The 19,020-nt window shown below is 32.3% G+C and overlaps 2 protein-coding genes across 3 annotated transcripts; both read left to right on the top strand.

Moving 5' to 3' along the window:
* Positions 1-936: 936 nt before the first annotated feature.
* Positions 937-5,414, top strand: LOC101210714 (proteinaceous RNase P 1, chloroplastic/mitochondrial). The gene is made up of 7 exons (XM_004150335.3): positions 937-2,697; positions 2,779-2,868; positions 2,962-3,143; positions 3,293-3,413; positions 3,597-3,665; positions 3,843-3,978; positions 4,798-5,414. Exons 1-7 carry the CDS (start codon positions 1,000-1,002, stop codon positions 5,022-5,024), a joined length of 2,523 nt encoding a protein of 840 aa, XP_004150383.2. The 5' UTR covers positions 937-999; the 3' UTR covers positions 5,025-5,414.
* Positions 5,068-8,419, top strand: LOC101210470 (probable protein ABIL5). 2 transcript variants are annotated; one of them, XM_011657156.2, is made up of 9 exons: positions 5,068-5,210; positions 5,543-5,748; positions 6,381-6,463; positions 6,975-7,122; positions 7,208-7,307; positions 7,403-7,439; positions 7,533-7,735; positions 7,919-7,989; positions 8,073-8,419. In XM_011657156.2, the coding sequence occupies exons 2-9, from the start codon at positions 5,668-5,670 to the stop codon at positions 8,097-8,099; spliced, it is 750 nt and encodes a 249-aa protein (XP_011655458.1). In that variant the 5' UTR covers positions 5,068-5,210; positions 5,543-5,667; the 3' UTR covers positions 8,100-8,419. The 2 variants fall into 2 exon arrangements, with proteins under 2 accessions (XP_011655458.1, XP_004150382.1); XM_004150334.3 differs by having other exon boundaries at positions 8,092-8,400.
* The last annotated feature ends 10,601 nt before the right edge of the window (positions 8,420-19,020 follow it).

Here is a 19,020-nt window from a genome sequence, read left to right on the forward strand (position 1 = left end):
TGCATTAAGTGTATCAATTAAATGCATCGGGTGTATCAAGAAGTATAAAGTGTATCAAAAGATAATAGATGTATCAGACGTGTATAATGTGTATCAAACGTATATTAGTAACGATGACATTTTACCTCTTGATGTATGGACTGAACTTCGTTTTTGTCATTTTTGTAAATAATAATGTGTGTGCGGTGGACTTTGCCAAGTATCATTTTCTTCCATTCTTCAAATTGGCATGGAGGTCAAGTATACCCCATTTTGGGTGGAGCGTGACTCTAAGTGTGTGGTGAAAAATATTGATTGGATGTCTTTTTCTTTTTCTCTCTCTTCTTATGGTGCATTTTCTCTCCGTTGGTTGTCTCCTTTTCCCAAAGACGCTAGCGTGAGTCTAATTTGGATAATGTAATGTGATTTTGCTTTGTTGAGGGCATTTTGTTTTTTTAGAAAAATCTTTAGTTGCTATGTGTTTTATTAATTTTAAATGCTTAATATTTATAATTTACATTTTGACGAAATATTTACTAATTTATATTTATAAAAGTATATATATTTATTTCATAATTGTTTTAAATTGATGAATAGAATAATTAATGGTTAAATATAAATATTTAATAAAAATGGATGTTAAAAGTTTAAACGTTGGAACTTAAGAATCAAATCCACCCAAAATTCAAATTAAAAAAAAAAAAAGTGAAATATATGGAAAACAAACTAAGAAAACAAAATTGAAACTTGACCAGATAGATATTTTGAGATGATCTTCGGTTTGCATTACCATAGCAAACAAAAATGAAATTAGATTGGTCAAAATTCATATGAAATCATGATGTTCCATTAGATGTTATTTAATTACTTCTAATCTAGATTATTATGTGCCACGGAGACCAGTGTCTCTAAATGCGCGGGGAAGTTATTGATGACACCCCCAACTTATCGACTTCTTTTAAATATGGAACCATATCAAAATCATGACGTTAATCTTCATGGTGCTTCAAGCCCCCACAAATGGCTTCTTCTTCCTTAATTTCTGCACAGCAAAATCATTTTTTCTCCTCTACTACTCTCTGTAAGTTCTCATCAACTATTACTATCTTCCAATCCCCTTGTTTATTGCCTTTTCCCACTTTCTCTTCTCCTCAACACACAATTCCTTTACTTAGAGTAGGAGATGGAGTTGTACGAGAATTTTCTGCTACCAAAAACCGTAAACCTTCGAGTAAACCTTCTTTTTCGATGACCCAGAAGCTAAACAAAAATGGGACTCCTCATTTAGGGCATGGGAATGAAACTCTTGTTAAGAATTCTGTGGAGGACCTTGTTAATTTAGAGGTGGATGAGAGAACTAGGAAGAGGTTTGAGAAGGGTAAAAACGCTAGGGATAGCTCTCGCTCTGTTAATGGAATGAAAATGGGTGACGGGATTTCTTTCCTTAAGACTAGTACTGATAGTGCTTCATTGAAGGTTTCAAGGGATGGTGGGAAGATTAAGGAAAAGAGGAAGGGAAATCAGGTTGTAGAGGAGAAGGGGAAATTGTTAAAAGGGAATAACGAAACCCCATTTAGAGCAAACTTGGATATGTGCTCGAAGACAGGGGATTTCATCGGGGCAATTAAATTGTATGAATGGGCTCAAAAGGAAGGAATTAACCTGGAGCAATATCATTATGCTGTCATTCTGTATCTTTGTTCCTCAGCAGCTTTAGGTGTTATTCAACCCGCTAAGAGTGGTTATGGTAATCAAACTTCGATTTCCTTAACTTTGTCTAAGGTGGGTTCTTATGAAAATCCCATTATACTGGATGAACAACATTCCACCAAGACTAGCTATGTTTCGAAGGGTGGAAATTATGGAAGAACAGAATTGAGTACTGAAAATGATAGAAGTAACTCGGATGGCATGATGGACAATAAGGAGAACATATTTCATACCAATGGATCTATGGTGCCGAAAGCTTGGATTTTGGATGAGAAAAGCCATTCTAATATTTTAGTAGACGAAGATTTTAAAAAATATGCTCTTGAGACGGGATTCGAGATATATGAGAAGATGTGCGCAGAAAATATCCCAATGAATGAAGCAACCTTGACATCTGTGGCCAGAATGGCAATGTCGATGGGTGATGGTGATAAGGCATTTGATATGGTGAAGCAGATGAAGCCATTAGGACTTAATCCTAGATTGCGCTCTTATGGCCCTGCCCTTTCTACTTTCTGCAAAAACGGGAAATTAGAGAAAGCATTTTCAGTTGAGAAGCATATGTTGGAGCATGGTGTCTATCCAGAAGAGCCTGAGTTGGCAGCACTCTTAAGAGTAAGTATTAACGCTTCTAATGCTGAGAAGGTTTATTATTTATTGCACAAACTAAGAACAAGTGTAAGACAAGTCTTGCCCTCCACAGCCGATCTTATTATTACCTGGTTCAAGAGCAAAGATGCTGCAAGAGTGGGAAAAGTAAAATTGGATAGAAAAATAATAAAGAAAGCAATAGGAAATGGTGGTGGAGGTTGGCATGGATTGGGATGGTTGGGAAGGGGAAAATGGAGTGTATCATCTACAAATGTTGGAAAGGATGGCTTGTGTAAATCCTGTGGGGAAAAATTGGCAACAATTGATCTTGATCCTATTGAAACTGAGAATTTTGCTGAATCTGTAGCAGCTATAGTCACGCAAAGAGAGAAGAATTCAAGTTTTCAGAAATTTCAAGTATGAGTAGTTCTTTGTGTATTGTTATTCATAATCTGGACGTTCTAAAAGTTATATTGAAGCAATTTTTTTTTCCTGCAGAAATGGCTTGAATACTATGGACCATTTGAAGCAGTGATTGATGCTGCTAATGTAGGCCTATTTAGCCAAAGAAAATTCGCACCATCTAAAGTAAGTTATTAGCGCACAATGATACTAATCATTTGAACAGTTTTTCCTTTTCTTTTTGTTCTTGTGGAGTCTTATTACTAGTCACTGCTTTAGGTCAATTTAATTGCCAACGGGATACGACAGAAGCTTCCTTCAAAGAAGTGGCCACTGATTATATTGCATAACAGGCGAATCACTGGACGTAAGATGGAAGAACCAGTAAATAAAACATTGATTGAGAAGTGGAAAAATGCCGATGCTCTATATGCAACGCCTACAGGATCAAATGATGATTGGTGAGAAATAATTCCTCAACTATGACATCTACCTGTAAAAACTACAACAATACACGATACATTAACATTAAAGTTTGATGGATAACGTGAGAAAATTTTTCTTTCATTGATGTGTCTGTGAAGCATTTTTTATCTAACTTATTTTTCAGGTACTGGTTGTATGCAGCAATCAAATTCAAGTGCTTAATTGTGACGAATGATGAAATGAGAGATCACACGTTCCAACTACTTGGAAATGATTTCTTCCCTAGATGGAAAGAAAGGCATCAAGTGAGTAAAGCGTCTCCAAAGAGAACTCTCGTAGTAAATAGGCTTTTCAAACTTTATTTTTCCTGTCTAATGCTTTCCATTCTGTAAATGTGATCCAGAATTGTCTTGTGTTATCTAAATCATTGGCACAAATTGTTTTAAATGATCACTAATACAGATGTGTTCGTGGTTTCTTATTGACAGGTGCACTTTAGTTTCTCTGCCACTGGTCCAGTATTTCACATGCCTCCACCATGTTCCGTTGTAATTCAGGTCCAAACTTATTACAATAAGTCATAATCATAATTGCAAACATACAAAAATGTTCTTTGTAACTAGGAAGTGGGAACAGAAGAAATGTGATGGCTTGTTCTCATATTGCATATCTTTTGTCACAAGCTCAAGAATTAATTATTTAATAATACGGTTCATGGCATAATTTGTTAACAGGAATCGGAGAATGGGCATTGGCATGTGCCCCTTGCATCAGAGCATAGTTATGAAGAAGATAGAAAATGGTTGTGTATTACAAGAGGGAATTTACAATCTCAAATGGCGAGGCAAGAGCCTCCACGCAAAGTTAAAGGTACTTAATAATTCAATCACCCAGTAGTTCCTCTCACCGGAATTAATACATTTTCGACATATTTGAGAGTGATTTTTGAAATGCTTAAAATCTGTTTTAGCGTGTTTAAAATCACTATGAAACACACATTTAAGCACTCAAAATCAACTTAAATGTTTAATTTTACATTGTTAATCACATTTTTAACTATTAAAATTGATTTCAGATTATTAAAAACGTTTTTTGAGTGGTTTTACAAATGAGAGATTATTTTAACCATCTCAAAATCACCCAAATATGTCATTAACTGGTTACTATCCCACGCAATCCTCTTTTGAGGCTGAATTTGTTACTTTGTGTTGTCTTCAAGTCATGGTTTTAAATCATAATAGGCCTGTACTTAAATATTGAATTAACTTACAAGTTTCCTGATCAAGTACTGTGGAATCAAAGCAGTAGTCACACGTGATTAATTGGAATTATTCAAGCATAGCTCAACTAATCTAGACATATACATGATTAGTGACACTTCTTGTGTTTGGTGTGTAATGTATTTAAATTGGATGTAATATTGACAATTGGAGCACAGCTTAACTCACCTCTGTTTGTACCTGAAGACAAGAGGTTCTAGATTCAAATCCCCTAGTCGTATACAATACCTTTAAAAAAATAACATTCATGTTCCAAAATATTCACCCATTAGGCCTATGATATGGACTAACTTTATAGTGACACTTCTTGGTTTGTGACAGACCATTATTTCTGAATTATGTATATACCTTTGTTTCAAAACTCAGCTATTTTTCTGTGTAATCTGATCTGCCGAGCATCATTGAACAGAACCGCAATCTCTTCTTCTCAACAAAGGAAATTTGGGAACTCGAGCTGACGTTGATATCAAGAAACAACCCTCAACCCAAGTCCTCACGAAAAATTCTTCACAGGATAATTACAAAAGTCTCAAACAAATACTTTCCGCAGCTGTGTTCTCGGACAAATGCAACTTACTAAAAGAAATGGAGGCCGCAGAGAAGCTTGGTGGCTGCACCATAGACTTTCAAATATGAAAAAGAAAAAAAGAAAAAAAAGGAGAGATCTTCCACGGTTGGCCAACATACCAAATTTTCCTTTTCCATTTGCGATCTCATTGCTGTAACTGTAACTGTACTCAGATATTCTTCACCTAACCTATCATTTGAGTAGTGAAAAGAAAGGGAAAAAGAGTTGATCATCAGATAAGTGGTCACGAGAATGTAAGTTCCAAAATTTTGGCATTCAGCAACGAAACCAATTCATAGAGTAGCTTCTTGAAATGGTAAAAATTGTACCTTTCATTGATATTCGTGTAAATAAGTTTTGAACGGTTATTTACAATCTTCAAAAAGGAAAAAGAAAAGGTCGGTGTCAATCAACAATAAAATACAAATAGAAGTCACGGGATGAAGCTATTTCTGTCATTATCTATTTCTTTGATTATGATTTTTTTCACAGAATTGTCAGATTCTCTCCCTTCAATCGTTTTCGAACTTTATCTGTTGCTTTTTATATCACCATTCCAAGCTTGATTTGTATATATGAATCACAGGCCTACAGTCATTCTCTTTCTCCGATTAGTGTCAAAAGGCACTTTCACTTCCTCTTGTTTACGAAAGACCGGAGAACTTTTGCAACCATTTGATCTTTTCTATCCGTTTAGGCGTGGTGAGGAGAATGTTGAGCTCTATTTCTTCTGGTGGTTTGAATGCAGAAGCGGAGGCAGAGGAAGCTACTCGCTTCCAGAATGGCCTCCTGGTATACATTGCTTATTCCCTCTTTAATCTCATCTCTTTTCTGGAAAACAAAATTGCATTTGTCTAAGTAAATATGTTGTGCGCTCCTCCAGGCTTTTCCATTTTTGATCTAATTCAAAATCTCTGCCGACAGAAAAAAAGAAGAAATAAACTAGGAGTGGTATAATATGGTTGCACTTTTCTGGGTTTTTTCTTTGGGGAACAAATTCAAACTTTCTGCAGAAAAGAAGAAAGGAATGGCTATAAAATGAATGAACTATCTGGGTTTCTTTTTCTGGAACAGATTCAAACTCTCTGCAGATTTTCTGGGGTCTCTCTCATTGGCATAAATCAAACACTCTGCACAAGAAAATGGAAGGAATGGTTATATGATGCAAAACCCAACTGAAGTATTCTCAACTATGTAGTGGAGATGATATTTTCAAATATGCAGAACTTAAAAGCTGTTTATGCATCATATTAATTAGAATAGTTATCAGAGCGGCTCTACAATATAAATTGATATATGTAACTATTTGATTGGCATCACACCATTGTTAGGTAATTGGTAAGAGAAATATTTATATATTCTTTTCATAATGGTAACTCAAACATTGTGCATGAATTTTTCCTTTTTAATCATTTGGGTTTCAGGAACTAAAGGGGTTGCGTTCCCAGCTTCATCAAGCGGCAGACTACTGTGAAACAACGTTCTTGAAAACTAAAGAGAAGAATGAGTGAGTTTTGTTCTATTTTTTATTCTGCATTGAGGCAAATTTACCATGATGAAACTTTAGTTTACAAATGTTATAGAATTGAAAAATTAGTGAAATAAGAACAGCTACTGTACATTGAAAGATATTACTTATTAGTAAGAGAAAGTGTATGCACTGTGGAAGATTAGCAAAAGAAAGTGGGTAGGAAAGGGAAGAGACTGCACAAAGATAGGCATGGCAAAAGAAAGTACGTGTTAAGATAGATGTTATAGGAGAAAGTGTAGGCAAAGAAAAGTTAGTGAGAGAAGGTTTATGCTGAAAGAAAGTGTCTATTTTGAGAAATTGTAAATGAAGCATTCAAAGTACTAAAATACCGGATAAAAGTATAAAATATCTGAGTTATTCTTTAAATTGTAGTCTAACGTAAGTATTTTATGTAAAAGTACCTTTAAACATTCAAAAGAATTTTACTGCTCGATAAACCCTCCTTTGACATGCCACGAGCCAAAATGATACCAGTTTTCAACTGCAGAGTGGTGGAAAACACCAAAGAGTACGTATGCAGGGCCATGGTAACTGTGGTTGATCATCTTGGAAACGTCACTTCCAATTTAGAGAGATGTATTTCTCAAACTAATGCCTTCAATGAGGTCGAGCTTCGGTTAAACTGCTTAAACCAAGTATGTACCCACTGATTCATAACTACAACATTCATTCAGATGTATCCTATGGCATGTTTCATTAAAAACCTTCGGTTTTTGGCAGAGACTTCTCTCCTGTAAACAATATGCTCAAAAGCTTGAACTATCCCGACTACGTTGGAGTGAAATCCTGCCCAGGTATCATCCCCGCTATGTCTCTCCCGGTGAGCAATTACTCTTTCTCATACACTCATCTCGTTTTTCATCTCATTTAACAATAACATGTCAATAATTTCTTTCCATGATTCTGCCGTACCAGTTGGCAAAAATATGGAGCAATTAACTCGAAGTTCGAGGTGGACCTTCATTTTCGTTAGCTCTTTTCTTCCTCTCGATTATCCTCATGTATATACATACAATAATATTTGTGTCTGATGGCATGATTACAGTATCAACCAGTGGAGGGACACGAAAGACCTTCGGTTTGCAAACACTGTTAGTAACTGCAAGCCAGACATTTTTACAAAGAAGCCAATGCCAGTTCTGTTGTACAAATTCTACTCGTACAATCTATCTCCTTCCAAAAACTTGAGTTCTAGATTCACTTCAAAGAAAGATGACAAGGAAAAAACATTAGGAACACTTCAAAAAGGTAAAGATTAAGTTCAATTACAACCTGGCTATAAATGAGTATGATAATTCATTCACTCGATCAAGTTTCATATCTTTGGTGTTTTCAAGATGAGATTTTTACTAAAAACTTAACAGTCAAGAACTTTCTGGACTAAAAGAATGTGATTTTTCAATGATATCCTTCTTCTTTGCTTTATTTTAGCAATATTAGCAGCTGGTGATCATGGGTTCTTATTACGATCAAAAGGTCCAAGTTCTACATTTTATTTTCAGGTACATATCCTATGGTTATCTTTCATGAATCTGTTTCAAAGGTTTTGGAAATTTCCCTCTGAATGCTGTGTTTATTGTTTAAGTTTGCATTTGCATTTGCAGGTTTCTGATCAGAAGCGTGGAAGCCATAAAAAATCAAAACTTGGAAGTGATATATTTTCTATTCTAAAGCTAACTAAATAAATAGCTTAACAAAACATAAGATTTGAGAATGCATTATGTGAGTGATATATATTTAAATTTATGTTCGTTCATTGGTTGAAGCTTTTGAGTGAATTGGTGGTTTAATATGGTATCGTGTGAGAGTGTTAGTGATTTATAATTAAATTTGCTTTCGTCTACTAGCTTAAGATTTTGAGTGAATTGGTGGTTAATACATCGTAATAATTAGCGTCAATGCATTTTTTTTAATATAGTTTTAATTTGATCTTAACGTGTGTTGACTAAAGTATTAGCGTGAGATCAAGCAAGTTTGAACACTAAGTTACACTTTTACCTTATAACTATTTTTTATTCATGCGATTTTTAAAATTGAACTTATAACACTACCATTTATAAGTTTCTTAATTTCGTTATTCAATTTTTTACTTGATAATATTTGTACCGCACATGTATATTCAAAATATTGAATATTTTTTTTATGAAGTACCATTCTATATAATTATTTTATAAAATTGCTTTAGATTAATTTAATAAATTTATGTACTAAAAACATTATATATTCCTCAAATATAATATTTTTGTTATTGGCTAAATATTTTTTCTGAATTATTTAATAAAATAAGTTATAATAGTTAAGTCAATAGCATGTTCATTTATTGTTTGCAAAAATGACAAAAATGGTAAAAACAAAACTCAGTTCACATATACGAGATGTAAAATGTCACAAATGTCATTGTTCTAATACACAATTGATATACATGATATATACTTAATATCCTTTGATACGATCCTTCTTTGATATACCTGATAACCTTTGGATCTTGATACAATTGATGAACTATGATATTCTTTGATACACCTGAAATACCTTTATACACTTACTACTCCTTGTTACACTTGATACCCTTTCGGTCTTGATACACTTAAATGTTTCGTAATTAAGTTTAATACACTTGATGTCATGCTAATAAACTTGTTATGCTTTATTCGTACACTCAACAAATTTGATACGTTTGATATACTTGATATGTTTGATACACCGTATGTACTGCAAATACACTTAGTATACTTCTGATACACACGATTGATTAAATACAATTGATATTCTTGAAGTCCTACTTATACACACGATACACTATTATATATACACTTGTAAACTTGATTGATATACCTCATAATGATTCAATTTACTAATATGCTACATAATTTAATTTTATATTGTTGATGTACTTTGTAATGATATATTGAGTTTTATTGTTCATATACTTATTTAATCAATAAACTGCATAAAATTTGAAAAAATAAAAAAAAAGTCACATAGTAAATATATCAACCAACTAATACATATAATTTAAGTATATCCCAACATTGATATACAAAACTAATATAAAGTAAAATAAAAACAAAACCAATGTAAAAATAAATAAAACAAAGTCATCTAAAATCAGATTTAACTCAAAATACACATCGAATAAAGTAGAGCAAAATTACAAAAGAAGTTAAATTAATGTGATCAACAGTTATATTTCATATTGAAAGTAATGTGTCATTGATATCCTAAAATCAAGATTAAGATAGGAAGCACAAATCGTGTTTTTCGTATAAGAAATGATGATTAAGGTCTTAAAAATGGGAGAAGAAATGTGTACGTTATTGAAGAAACAATTTTTTTTTTCTAAGAGATAATGATTAGGACCTTAAAAAGTGAAAAAGGAAAGAAAGGATGACGAGGACATTAAAAAGGAAAAAATAAATAAGTTATTGAAGGATGAATTTGATTCAATAACAAATTTAAGATACATAGTCTTTTAAAAAATGAGAATTTTTTTATTATTTACAAAATTTTAAAACAAAGTGCTATATTTGTTATAACATATTCTTAAATGGCTACCCACTACAATTTTCCTAATTTTCTTTATGGATTAACATTACTCCCTAACATTTTTTTTTACAATTTTGTTTGTATTTCTATTTAAGGAAATTTTCAAATATAACAAAATAAAGCAAAAGTTTATTATATGTTAGGTGCTAATAGACATTGATAGCTATATTTTGTAAATATTTTCAGCATTTTTCATTTACAATAATTTTCTTTAATTTATCATTTATTTTTAATATTATTTTTTGGAAAATTGCATCAAATGACAAAAACATTTAGAAAAAAACAGCTCATGGCACCAATTTTTTGCATATTGCAAATATGACAAAATGAGTGATATCAGATGACTATCAGACGATAATCATAGAACTATCAAAGAGCTATTAGAGGGCTATCAAACGGTATTCATCAGGCTAGCAGGGGATCATCACTTTTAAAAAAATCTTGTGACATATGCTCTATTATCATAGATTTTTTTGCTATTTTTTTGCAAAAGATCCTTGCTTTTTTAGTTATTATAAACCTAAATGGTATATATTTTTGAGTGAATTAGGGAAAATTTTAGAGAAAGAAAAAACTCACTAAAGGAATTTTGTAACAATTTATGAATTCCAATATAAAAAATTATTTTCTATTATTCATTTTTTTTTCATGTAAACACGTGAATATAAAGATGTATAACAAAATAACAGAATATTCGTACTCTTTAATGCAGAAAAAAAAAAGTTGTACTCATCTAAAAATTTCTTCAAGAAAGTGATCCTTACCATGATTGTTGGCATCATTTGGCCAAACCACATATATCTTGTGTTCACCTTTTTCTCCTTCATCTTCGATTCATGCATGTTGTTCCTACTCATAAAATAAAATCACCATCAACAAATGTCACGTTTGTAGAACAAAGGAATAAATCAAAGAGAGAAAGAAAAGGAATTTCTATTTTTCCTTTCTTTTCGTTTTTATGATTTCTTTTGTGAAGTGTAGGTAAAAAAGGAATAAGAGAATTGATCTTGTGCCATATTTATTGGCACCAACAAAAAACATGGCTTCTTCTCCACCTAGCTTTTCTTACAGATGTCCTCCATTTAACTTATGCCTACAATTAAAAGGGAAAATTGCATCAGATGACAAAAACATTTAGAAAACACAGCCAATGACACCTCTCTTTTGCATATTGCAAATATGAAAAATATGGCAAATATGACAAGTAATTAGTGATATCAAATGACTTGAATAACTATAAGAGAGCTATCAGAGGGTTATCAGCTTTTAAATTTGCTATTTTTGCAATTTAGAAAATGTAGTGACATGGGCCCTATTATCATAATTTTTTTTTTGCTATTTTTGCAAGCACCCGATTAAAAAGCCTAAAAAATTAGTTTTAGAGCAAATCTTGATTTTTTTAAAGAAATTGAATCTTGGAGGATTAAACAACAGAAACTAATATGAGAATGTCAATGCAAGAGTAGAAATTGAGATGTTTGATGGAAAGTGAGATTTTTCTCTTTGGAAGGCAAAAATCAAGGCTTTGCTTGGTTAGCAAAAGACACATAAAGCTCTTTTAGATCCTTAAGAACTTCTAGCAACACTCACAACATCACAAAGAGAAGATATGGAGTTAAATGTCTATGGTACACTAATCCTAAATTTAAGTGACAGTGTTATAAGACAAGTAATAGAAGAAGATACAACATATAAAGTCTAGAAGAAATTAGAAAGCATGTATTCTACTAAAGACCTTTCTAATAAAATGTACCTAAGAGAGAAATCCTTTACATACATGATAGATTCTTAAAAAACTTTGACAGACAACATAGATGAGTTAATAAAGATTGTTTCAGAATTTACATCTTTGTACCATTTCTTCAGCTCAAGCGTTTACCACACTTTTTTTTTGCTAATTTGCAGCTATGCAGAGTAATCTCAATGCATTTAGCAAATTCCATCAATTCCATTATGCATTATGCGTCTTTTTGTGTCAAATCACATAGCGAGCAAAGGGTATCTCATACCAGATCACACAACAAGTATGAGATATTATATTCAAGATCGCAGACATGAATAAGACATTCTATTCTAGAACATATAGCAAGAACAAATCATCTTATCCCATATCACAAAACAAGGATAAGAAATCTTATTCAAGATCACACAGCATGAATAGGACACTCTCATCGTATAGGATACAAAAGATCATCCCAATTCATCACTACAAGTTTACATCAAATCTTGTGCATTTCTTAACTATACATCATCTTATCGTTTCATTCTAGTTCATATGAAAGTCCAATTCATCTCTAGTTCATACATATTTTACGATTTGAAAAGCTTGAGAAATCATGTCTTTCATAGTTTTAATAGAAATATTGTAAGGATTCAAACACATTTTAGAATTTCTTTTTATTGTGGAAAACATTTTATAAGAATAACCACTCATAGTCACAATACTGAGTTGCTACCCACGAGCTTGTTTGCACCTTTTGGTCGAGTTCATGCTTGATTAGAATCTTCGAGAGACCTTGGAGGTTTTCTCTAACTTTTATTAAGTAAGCTCAAGGTAAAAACAGCCTCAAAAGAATATGAATCCATCTATTTATAGACTTTTTGGTGAAGTTTCCAATGCTGGAATGATTACCTCTATTGAGGTGAGAATTAGTCCAATCCCATATTACCCATTGTCTCTGCCCATTCTTATCTAGAATTTGGATTGGGCAGCAAGGTCATATCAATCGCCGACTTACTAACGCGAGGGCCACGTCACTACTTCTTACTTAAGTAAGCTCAAATCGCCTAATTGTTCGCCGCATCACATCTTCCTAGTGAAGACCTTCCATTGCTATTGGAATTTATGTCCTAAAACTCGTAGAATGTAAATATAATTCATTGGTCGCTATTAATAAAGTGTTATTATTGTAATAATTGTTATTGATTATATTATTAGTTTTGTTTTAATAACTCAAATTCAATAAACTAACATCCCAAGCTGTTTAATGAGTCTTGAACAGTATGTAGAGACATACAATGATCAATGTTCAAGATCAGCTTAAAGGGTCTATAGTATAGGGATAAGACTGGGTACCTTATCCTAGTAACACTATGAATATGACTCACTTTGTATTTGATACAAACGCAATGATCCAATGTGTTCGTGTAATTGACATGCGAGTGAGGGTATCCTATGCAATGAGTTTGCATAAGACTGGACCGCAAAATAGTAACCACTAGATGTAACTCCGTTAACTAGTTAGGTTTCTATTTCACTAGGATGACCTAGATAACTTAGTCTTAATCTTGAGTGTGTTATGAGCTCCTGTTCACGAGAGATTGTCCTTTTATTTATAAGGGTGAGAGTGGCCAGATTGCCGACTCAATAAGCTTATCATTTTAAGGACAAGACCAAGTGGGAAGCTGAGAACATAATTACACAAGATGAAATTCACTCCTTCCATACTTTAAGGTAAGTGGATGAGTGTTCCCTTAAATGGTGTCTCCATGTCTTGAACAAAGGACCCTACCCTCTTTATGACACGAAGGAGATTTCTGTTTATTGATAGGACCATAAACAAGTTGTTCATTGGAGGAGCACTGGTGTTTAAGGATTAGAGGTAACCTAGGGGTAAAACGGTAAATTGACAAGTTGGTGTTACGAACACTCGTGAATGACTAACTTACTGCTATTGGTGTATATCCGTGGACACATAGATATATCTAAAGGGGTAATGAGAATTATTTATATTGGTTGTAATTTGAAATATTCAAAATTACTTTGGGAATTAGTTTAATGTATAGTGATACATTATAATATAAAGTTTACGAAACTTTATTATATAAATTTAATTTTGGATATGATTCAAAATTATTTATGAGAGATAAAATATTTGAATAAGTTCAAATACTAATTTAATGTGAATTGGATTCATATTAAAATTATTGGTTACGAGAGAAACTTATATTTGATTATTATTTAAATTTAATTTAAGTTAAATATAAGATATTTAATTTAACTATTAATTAATTGGAGAATTAATTAATAATTTAGTTTTATTTAATTAATTTTATAAGATAATATTGCAAACATATTCATTCAAATAAGATTTGAATGAAATATTAATTAAATATATTAATATAAATCTATAAAATATTGAAGAGATATTTATTCAAATAAGATTTGAATGGAATATTAATTAAATATGATTTAATTAATTCTTAACTAATTGATTAATTAATTAGTAGATTTGATAATATAATCTAATGATTCTCTCCTCCTTCTTTTCCTATTCCAATAAGGAAAGAGAGTTATATATATCTAGAAGAAAACAGTTTTTTTAACGAAATTCATTGGAAAAAAAAAACAAGGTTTTTTTCTCTCTCCAAAAAGAGTTTATCTCAAATATCTCTAAACATTTTCCATTCCAATTGGTTCCTACAAACCAATCTCATTCTAGAGGATACGAAGGTCTCCGACGGGTGGTGTCCCAATTTCGAGATTAAGTTGTAGATTTTGAGACGTCATCGAAATTAAGTTCTCGTATCTTATCTTTAAAAGCATGCTTAGAATTTATTTAGAATTTAGATTTTAAAATTTTGCCAATGTACTGGTATTTTAATATTCCCAAATTAATTTGAGTAATACTCTATAGTTTTCTTAAGACACTTGGATTAACCTTAAATCAATTGTCATAAGTTTGCCCGTAGCTTGCCCAAAACACCTAGGCCTTGTAAAGACGTCGAACTAACCTCTATAGCCTTTCACGAGTACTATCTTTCTTGCCTATTAACCTATATAGCCACATGCCTTCTTGGAATCAAGCTTTCCTCACGTAGCCTCGGTCGCCCAACTTATGCTTGCTAACGTCTCAAGTCATCTCGTGTCACACCCCAAACCGTACTACCAACGAAAATATCGAAGTAGTAGGAATAGGATGTGAGTTTGTTACAACTTTGAAATTTTCTTATCGCAAAATATTATTCTCAACTCCTTTTATACTATCAACAAAACTTAAAGCGCAAGAGTTGTCAACCTAAACGACAAGTATAATAAATACCTACCAAAACGTTTATTAATAACAGACGTTTGATACATAATTACAACACGTTAACCAAGCAACCAATGCTTTATTTCCAAAACATTTGAAGTCATCTCGTCGCAACTCCTTCAACCTTCTCTACTTGGCCTAAACGCCTGATCTTGGAAGATGAATTTTTGAAAGAATGTCTAAAAGATTGAGGTTTTATGAAATTCTTTTGGCAATATCTTTTCATAAACATCATTTCACATAAATAACATCAAATAATTTCATCTCGCATAAATCTTTCTTTGTGCTTAACATATTCATAACATAACAATTTCACATAAACACATATTAGTTAATATTCATTCCTTTCGCCAAGGATCCGAAGTTCTTTACGCTTAGTCTCATTACCTTGCGTTTGACTACTGTATCAACAACATCCAAGAACATATAGATTCTTCTTTGTTGCTCAGGCTGCTAAGCTTTATACGCTCATTTCAACGCATAAGTCAACTTCTTATCACCATGTGGTACGAACACCCCATGGCAACCTTGACTCTTTATATGCACATAAAAGTTAGCATTATAAAAAACAACTAATGGTTTGAAAACCGTTTCATAGGATCAAAATCGTAATAATCAAATCAAGACTTAACACTCTCATTTGAAACACTTTCAAAGCATCTTTTTGAAACACTTTCTCATTTGAAATCATCTTTCAAAATAGTAAAGCGAAACCATAGAACATTTAAGAAGAAAACCACTCACCACACTTTAATAAAAATTCTCTTCTTTCAAAATGGTTAACTGTTTCACGTTTTCATGTCATGTATTAGTTGAGGTTATTCGGAAGGCAAACGACTTCAACTGACATCACGCCAAGTCTTAGGATGAGCAAGAAGGTGTTTGGGGCAGGGTGTGACAAGGTAGACATATCGTTTTCAATGAGTAATATATCATTGACGTAACGCACGAGGAAAATGATTGCGCTTCCACTGATTTTCCTATAAACAGAAAGCTCATCTTCATTTTTTAAACCCTAAACTCTTTGACTGTTTTATTAAAATGAAGATTCCAGCTCCTTGAAGCTTGTTTCAATCCATAAATAGATCTTTAAAGTTTGCACACTTTATTAGCATTCTTTGGATCCACAAAACCCTCAGATGTACACATCATCCATGAGATTTTCGTTAAGAGATGTTTTTTTTACATCGATTTGTCATATTTCATAATTATAGTATGCAACAATGGAAAAAAGAATTATAATAGACTTAAACATTGCGACTGGAGTAAGAGTCTCTTTATAGTCCACACCATGAGTTTGTTAGAAACCTTTCGCAACCAAACATGCTTTATAAGTGTGCACATTTCCATCCATGTCAGTTTTCTTTTTGAAAACCCATTTGCATCTGAATTTGGTTTTTATACCCTGGACGCATCAATCAAGGATCATACTTGATTATCATACATGGATTATATTTCAAACTTCATGGCTTTAAGCCACCTTTCGAAATCTGAACTCACCATGGCCTCTTATTATGATGTGGATTAATCATTATGTCATTATTAGCTGTCACGAGAAATCTAAATCTCTGATGTTCATGACAAGATCTAGTAGATCTTTGAATCTCTTGTTTTTTCGATTCTGGTATCGATTCTGGCTCCAGTTCATTCACGACATTCGGTTGTGATATTGATTGAACTTCTTCAAGAATCTCACTCGGATCAGGGTTTATTTGTGAATCTTAAATTTCTGCAAGTTGAACTTGACTCCCACTAGTTCTCTTTGAAATAACTTCTCTTCTCAAGAAAGCGCCATTTGGTGCAACAAACACTTATTTTCAAAAGGGAGATAAAAGTAATATCCTTTAGTCTCCTTAGGATATCCCACAAATACACACTTGTTAGATTTTGGTGCTAGCTTATCACAAATTTGCCATTTCACATAAGCTTCACAACCTCAAATCTTCAGAAAGACAATCTGGAACATCTTCGAGTCCATAGCTCGTATGGTGCCTTTTGAATCAATTTTTTCAGAGTCCAGTTCAGTATGAACGCTACAATCTCTAATGCATAACCCTAAAAGAACAGTTGAAGGCCCACTTGACTCATCATAGATCGAACCATATCTATTAAAGTTCAATTCCTCTCCTTTCAGATACACTGTTCCACTACATCGTACTCGGTGGAGTTAATTGTGAGATAATCCCACATTCTCTAAAATAGCTAGTGAAATCTTGACTTAAATACTCACCTCCTCGATTGAATCAAAGTGTTTTAATATTCTTGCAAAGTTGATTTTGTACTTCGTTCTAGAAAGTTTTGAATAATTCAAAAGTTTCATATTTATATTTTATTGAGTAAACATAACCATATCTACTGAAAACATCAATAAATGTGAAAAAGTATTAATAACCTCCTCTAGCAGGTGAGCACATCGGTCTACATACATCACTATGTATTGGACTTAACAACTCAATTGCCCTTTCACCCTTTCAAGGAAATGGACCCTTTGTCATTTTTCCTACCAAAAAAGATTCACACAATTCAAATGATCCAAAATCAAGAGAGTCCAAAAGTTCATTCTTATGTAGCCTAGAAATGTGTTTCTCATTTATATGCTCTAAATGACAATGCAAGAAATAGGTCAGATTCAAATAATTTAATTTAAATTTATTGGTATTAATATTATATACAAACTTGTAAGAGATAATTCAATATTCAAAATATAAAGACCATTCATTAAACAACCATTGTCATAAGAAATATCTCCTCCAAATATAGAAAGCTTATTATTCTCAATAACAAACCTAAAACCATTCAAATTCAAACATGAAATATAAATAATGTTTCTGCTCAGAGCAGATACAAAATAACAATTATTTAGTTCTAAAACAAGTTCAAAAGGTAAAGTTAAATCATTCACTACTACAAATTTGGCTTTTCTTGATGCATGTAAATTTTGATTTATTGATGAACATGACAAAGAACCATCATGAAAAATATTTTTCTTGATACAATATTTATCTTGACGGTTATGTACCAAAAGAAAAGTCCCCTTATTTTGTTGAAGAAATATGAAAAAGTGTTTTTTAAAAAATGAAGATTCTTGATTTCTTTGATGCGCAAAGTTTTCTTAGTTTTGTTGATGTTCTACAAACGTCGGGAAATCAAGAAAACTATTTCTCGATGGATAATAAATATCAAGAATAATATATTAGTTGATTGGAAATGTCCCTCACGTTATCTAGGTTTTCTTGATAAACGGTGCACATCAAGAAATTTTCTTTCTTGATATGCAATCTTGATGGGTTTAGAATGTTTTTTATGGGTCTAGGATTTTTTGATGAATAAATGCTCTCGAGGTACCCTTCTTCCATTGTTTCGTCATGCGTCATATTGTGATTTTCGATTTCTAATCACGTTCTTGGGGTTTTTCGATTTCATCATATTCAAACTCAAGCCCACTGTCAACTAAACATTGTTGAACAAAAAAACACAATCTGAAAAATCACAACTCCCTTTAATCTGACCCTTTTTTTCAAAATAGTTGTTGAATAGAAAATCTTTAGACTTATTACAAATTTCCACATCATTTGCTAAATTAATGATGAAAAGTACAAATAATTAAATTTGGGACTAATTAAAATAATTGATATGTGTCCCAAATTAAAATTGAAAACATAAATTGGTCAGTTCTGATAATGGCACATCTTTTCATCACAACCGTTGAATCAAATTAATTATTTTGGTTCAAATACTATTTATTTAGGTTAAGTTCAATTGAGCCCAAAAATAAGCTTAATTGAGCTCAAATGCTAAATATGACCCAAATCCATGTGGTTTAGCCCATGGGTCTAGTCCATGAACCAACCAGGTTGAAGCACATAAAGCCCACTAGAGAACTCTATAAATAGAGGAGTTCTCCTCATTTGTAAGGGTTGAAAATTTTTGACTCCAGAATGTCTAAAGAGAACT

This window comes from Cucumis sativus, chromosome 1, assembly GCF_000004075.3.
Source record: "Cucumis sativus cultivar 9930 chromosome 1, Cucumber_9930_V3, whole genome shotgun sequence".
NCBI lineage: Eukaryota > Viridiplantae > Streptophyta > Magnoliopsida > Cucurbitales > Cucurbitaceae > Cucumis > Cucumis sativus.